Below are 6440 nucleotides of genomic sequence, written 5' to 3'. Positions count from 1 at the left end.
TAAAAGCTGCATTCTCAAGAATTCCAGCTCCTCCATGTATGTCGCTCTCATTCCAAGAGTCTCTTGCAATATCCCACATCTTTGTTGCTGTATGTACGTACTCTTCATTGCGCCTTGACAAGAGTCGAAGATTAGAATACACATATACCAAATCCTCAGCGCGTGCAGGAACCATTTTGTTTCTTTTTAAGGAATGAATGAATTTGTATGTGCTCCAATTTCTCTCAGTGCATGAGGATGAACAAGGTTGTCCAAGAAGTTTTAGGGCAAGGGTTTAAAGAGTTGGAAATGTGGAACCATGGTATTGCCACCAAACCAAAGGTTGTAAGGCCCACCTATTTGTCAAGGCACCTGGTGAAGGAAACCTCGCTCCTGAAAATGTAGCAAACTCAAACTTCACCACCGTTAATTCATTCTCATCTTCAAAGTATCGCTCCAAACACTTACTTCTTTCCATGGAAATTTCACGATCCCAATGTGGAGGGATGTGTTTTGGATTCCCCAAAAGCCATTCAATGGAGTAATACCTAGTTAAAGATTAAAAAACAAATATAGATAAAACGTGTGTTTTACTAAAAGGGTGAACTAAGGAAAATAAAAAATAAATGTACTTACTTAGGATTTAAGGAATGAGCCAAGCAATGTAGTGGTGTACAATTTTTAGTCCATCGATCAATGAGTATATCATACACCACACTCCAAAATGAGCTATATTGATCATCTTCCAAGCCTTCATGCTGATATATTACTGCCTTCACCTTCTCTATCATTGAATCCCACATCTCATACATAAGATGAAGACAAGACTTATCTATGTTGGCTATTCGTAGCATATCATAAATGGGTGCTGTGAATTCAAGGATATAATCAATATTATCCCACCAAAGATCACTTAGAATCATATCTTTCACCTTTTGAGCTTTTCCAACATCATCCTCCCTATAAGAAGCCCATTGGTCACTAATAGCCATGGCTTGAAGACATCTTTTTATCAACTTCAACCTTTTCAACATTACAACAACCGAAGCAAATCTAGTATCGGCAACTTGGAGCAATTTTAATGGACAAAATTTATTAAACATTGCCAACCTCATTGAATGGATCATGATAAAAACACATATGAAGGATGCATCATCAGCAATACGTGTAATCCAACTACATTCCTCATATGTAACTTCATTCTTTTAAGTGTTTTTTGCTGCACAAATATTCTTCAAAGCTAGATTGAGAGTGTGGACAACACAGGGTGTCCAAAATATTTTAGGATACTCACCTTCAATAAGAGCTCCAGTAGATTTCATCACACTAGCATTATCAGTGATGACTTGGACAATTTTTTCATGTCCAATCTCTTTGATAGCATCCTTCAACAGTCTAGCAATATAATGTTTGTTTTTGAACTCACCTGACCCATCAACTACCTTTATAAACACTGGACCCCCATCTGATACAGCAATAATATTAATAAGAGGTCTTCTTTGTGGATTTGACCGTCCATCAGAAACTATACTCACACCATTTTCAAGCCAAGAGTCCTTAATTAGTTTCAAAAGTCTTTCAACATGAGCTCTTTCTTTTTGCAAAAGTGTTGTTCTCAAGGCATTGTATCCAGGAGGAAGATAACCCGGAATGCTATGGGTAGCAGCAAATGCATAGGAATTACGATAATGTGGGTTCCTTGCAAAGTTAAACGGAAACCCACCAGTGTAGAACATCCTAACAATTATGCTATCCAAATCATGTCTAGTATTATTCTGGAATGCTTTCTCCAAAGTAGAATTCATAGTCACCTTCCTCCTCTTACCATCAACCAAATTTGTACTATCACTCCCTTCCTGTCTTCGAAATGGGGGAATAGGTATCCCACGGCCTGGGGAAGGTGGGGGTAAGGGAATTTGACTTCTCCATTCTCTCTCTAACTTATGATTCTCAACTTGATCATGCACTCGCTGCATTTCTAGCCTATGGCTCTTTGTCACCTTAAGGCATGCTTTAATACCTTTGCCAAAAATTTGTAATAAATGAGCCTTAACCCTAGAATAGGATCCCATATAAACTATACCACAATAGTTGCACTTAAAGTATGTGTTTCCACCTGATTTAACAGAAGCACCAGGTGGTTTTTCTATTTTAGTCACATACTGCCAAAGAGGAGATCTGTGCTAGTAACTTCGTCCATTGCAAATTCAATAGATTCAATTTAACCTACAAATAATAACTATTAACTAAATGAATTAATAATAAATCAAACCCAAGTTCACAGATTCACAAATCACAATGAGTAATAAGTAATAACTATAAACTAAATAAAACTAAGATTGAAAAGAAACTAAGATTCACAAATCACAGATTCACAGGTTCATAAATCACTTCTGAATCCTATCTTATCCTAACTGATTTACAAATTTTATCAGTTAGGATAAGGATTCTTATCCTAACTGATAAAATTTGTAAATCACAGCAGCCATATTAATAAAAAAACCCTTTAACTCCCACAAGAACCGAAAAAACAAGCAAAAAAACACAACAAGCACACAAATTTTCCAATTCACAAATTCATTTCTAAGCAATTTGAAAGAGAGAAATCGTAAAAAACAGAGAGTAAAGAGAAATATACAGAATAAAGTTAAATAAGCAAGGATTTATATTTAGTTACTATAGCACAAAGAAGAGAGAGCACACCTGAAGCCGAGCACACCGCAGACTCGCAGAGAGCACAGAGAAGAAAGATGAGGGACGGAGTGAGAGAGAGTGTTTGGACGAAGTGAGAGTGTGTGAGAGATTCCTAGGGTTTTAGGTTAAGTTCAAACGGTGAGTTTTGCACCTTTTTTTTTTTTTTTTTTTGAATTTCGGCCTGACTTGGCCATTTCTGCTTGAACCGGCCATTTCGCCGGTTTTGTCGGTTTCGGCCGATACGGCTCTAGTTGAGCCGCGTCGGTGCAAGTCGGGAAATCCATGTGGCAGGACACTGCTTGACGCGCAGTTAGCGGCGTCCCTCTCGCGTCGCCGCATCAAACGCGGGTGTGATAACTCTAGAGCCGCGTCTGTGCATCCCAGCCAAATATAGGCAAAGGAGAGAGTGGATCTCTTTGTCTTATTGACAAGTTAATCACTAATTGAAACTTTTCCCCTTAGTTGTCTTCTATTGTGCTAGATCATAAGGAACTGTTGAATAGAAAGTGGGAATTGAATCTGCAATACATGTCTGGTGAAGCCAATTAATATGAGAATGTTTTTACCTAAAGAAAATAAGAAATAGCAGTCTGCAGTTAATAGGAATATCTGTGTATAATATACTAGCTTTGGTGTCACCTACAAGGCACATGCTATCCCTTAATTGCAAAACTTAAGATAGGCTTCTATCTAAAGAACTATAAAATCTTATACTCAAAAATACATGTCATACAATGCTAATCTTGTTTATATAAAATTTTTGATTATACACAAACTTAGAGTAACTATTTAACATATGAAATATCAATTTTTCTATGATAGTTTTTTATAATCTATTTTCTAAAGGCAATATCCACTTATTAAAAACTTTTAAGAATGATATTAAATATCATTATCCTATGTTTTATAAGTCTCTATGATGTTTACCTTACTTAGTTTTTAATAAAAAAAACCTTTTAAGCAAGAAAATAAATAATAATAATAATAATAATAATAATATCAAGATAAGAAAATGCATATGTGCAATTGAAGTCTCCATTAGATAAAATTATAGGTCTAGGAGATTAGAAACCTAATAAATTAGTGTCCTCTGGGTAACAAATAGAATACCTTATATTACGATTTCAACTTCCCAAGTATGACTACTAGGGCTGTCCAAATAAACCGCCCACCCGCCCACCCTCCCACCCCGCCACACCCGCCCGGAACCGACCCGGAATCACCCGATCCGACGGCTCCGGTGGTCGGACTCGGGTCTCAACTCCGAAAACCCGACGCCGGTGGGTCGGGTGTCGGATCTCTTCCTCTAAAACCCGTGAAACACGATCCGCCCGACGTTCCATTAAAATCCGGCCATTTTTCCAGATTCCGACCATTTTTCCCAAATTCCGACCACTTTTTCTAGAATCCGGCCATTTTTCCTAGATTCCGGCCATTTTTTCTAGAATCCGGCCATTTTTCCTAGATTCCGGTTAAGTTTCTAGATTTCGACAATTTTTTTTCTAGATTCCGGCTAATTTTCACTTAAATCCGTCGATTTCTGGCACAATAAACATCGGATTTGGCCGAACCAGTGATTTCTCATCACGATTTGGCAGAAATCTCGCCAAATCCGACTGGATCTTGGATGGATCTGGCAAGATCTTGCCCGATCTGGCGAGATCTCGCCGCATTTCGAAAGATTCCAGTGATAATTGGGTTCACCCGAAACCGACGACCACCCGCTGGCAATCCGAACTGACGAACCCGTTACTACTATGGGTCAATTGCGGGTTGAAAAAAGACCACCCAATCTTGTACGGGTCGGTTGCGGGTTGGGCAAAAACCCGACCCGCCCGACCCATGGACAGCCCTAATGACTACTACATAAAACTCAAAATACGTGAAAAATATTTTTGAGATATTAAAATTTAGTGGGACATTTTAGATATAGCACAATGAAGTATTTTAAGAATTAATCATAAAGTTTCATTAGAGTATAATTTAGAGAAGAATAGTAGGAGGTATTTGCTAATTTCTAAAACATAAAGGGAAATTTGTTTAGTTTTATAGTTTAGGGGGACTTATAAACTACCCGAGTATAAAGGAAGAAACAACATTTTCCCCAAGTATTTTTGTGCGTAAAACTATACACACACACTTAAAGTGGTGCGTAAAAAAAGAACAAACAAATAAACAAAAAGCCAGCCCAAGAAAACTGTGCATGAAATAGTGAATTTTTGCTCACCAAAAGTGACTAATCTAAAAAAGAAATCTAGGAACACAACAAAATGTCATAACAATTTCACAATACCTTTATTTTTAGTTGTTGTTGCAATCGGTCTAATATTTTATTATTTTATTTTGACTTATAACAATCTTACACCTTAGTAGTTGTGAAAATGTTATAACATAAATAAAATGTCCTAACATTTTCACAATATCTTTTATTTTCAATTATGGTGGGTTTTGGTATAATATTTTATTATTTTATTTTAACATATAAGGAATTAACACCTTAGTAATTGTGAAAATATTGTAACACAAAATGTTACAATATTTTCACAATAAATATTTTATTTTATTTTGACCTATAAAGAACTAACAACTCAATAATTATGAAAATATTGTGACAATTTATTATGTCGTTATAACTATTTCTAAACAAAAATACTATGTTAGCATATATAAACATATTTAATAAAAAAAAAAAAAACCACCCTAGAAAAAAAAAATTTTTAATAAAAAAAAAAGAGAAAAAAGAACGAATTCAAAGTATCAAACCAATGTCAGTATAAATAAATATTAAAATTAAAAAAAAAAGTAAAAAGGGAAAAAGTGACCGGTTGAAACGGTGAGTTTTGGCTCACTAATTGATTAACCAAATGGGCCTCTTAGCCCTTTTTATATAGGTGTTACGGGTTTAATTGGTAGCCTCTGATTCTCCATATTTAGGTAATATAATATTAAAATAAAAAATATTGTATCTACAATATTTTTACAATATTTTCATAATAAATTTGAGATGATAAGTTATTGATTCTAATTTGAGACTATCACTGAAATTATTATTATTTTCCACTAATATTAGTCAATAATTATCTGTTATTTAAGATTTATTGTGAAAATATTGAGAAAATATTATAGACATAATATTTCTTTATATTAATTTTTTTTTTCATTTATGATCCAAACTCACAATTTTAACTCAATAAAAGACAAAACTACACTAAACCAAAGCTACTGTGGAAAAGCTCCCGTAGAAATGCTCATTCACTCTTTTTATCGTTTGTACCAACTTTTGTCGTGGCACTCTAATGGCTCAAGTTTAAGTCAAAGATGTACACTGAATATAATTTGGACCGTTTGCTTTTTGCTCCTTAGTTAAATAAATCTCCCAATTCATAAAAAAAAAAAAATTAAAGTGTACACAAGTAATACATGTCATTTCAGCTTATTTATGTTTACTTCTTCTTCTTCTTCTTCTTTTTTTTTTAAATTATTTTTTAACAAACTCCTCCAATCTTGTTTTTGAGCATCATTGCTATCCAAGGCCTCGGAAGAAGGCCCATCTCTTTTGGGAATAGCAGGGATATGATCACGCAACAAACGGAACAAATTAGAACAAAAAGCCCATCGTCCAATAACTTGACTTCATTTTCAAGTATCTGGGCCCAAACTTTGAGCCACACTTTCTTCACACACATGACCATGAGCGCAATCAGACCCCAAACCCCGCCGAAAAAAAAAAGACACGATCTGGACTAAAAAGCAAACTCACTAAAAAA

At 35.1% G+C, this 6440-nt stretch overlaps 1 protein-coding gene across 1 annotated transcript; it reads right to left on the bottom strand.

The window, feature by feature from the left end:
* Window positions 1-274: 274 nt before the first annotated feature.
* LOC115956933 lies at window positions 275-1955 on the bottom strand. Its single transcript, XM_031075196.1, has 3 exons — window positions 1274-1955; window positions 616-1045; window positions 275-527 (listed from the first exon to the last, which is right to left on the bottom strand). Exons 1-3 carry the CDS (start codon window positions 1953-1955, stop codon window positions 275-277), a joined length of 1365 nt encoding a protein of 454 aa, XP_030931056.1.
* Window positions 1956-6440: the final 4485 nt, after the last annotated feature.

This window comes from Quercus lobata, chromosome 8 (assembly GCF_001633185.2).
Source record: "Quercus lobata isolate SW786 chromosome 8, ValleyOak3.0 Primary Assembly, whole genome shotgun sequence".
NCBI classification, from domain to species: domain Eukaryota; kingdom Viridiplantae; phylum Streptophyta; class Magnoliopsida; order Fagales; family Fagaceae; genus Quercus; species Quercus lobata.
Note: the sequence above shows the minus strand (reverse complement) of the source record. Positions and strands in the feature narration are given on the sequence as shown.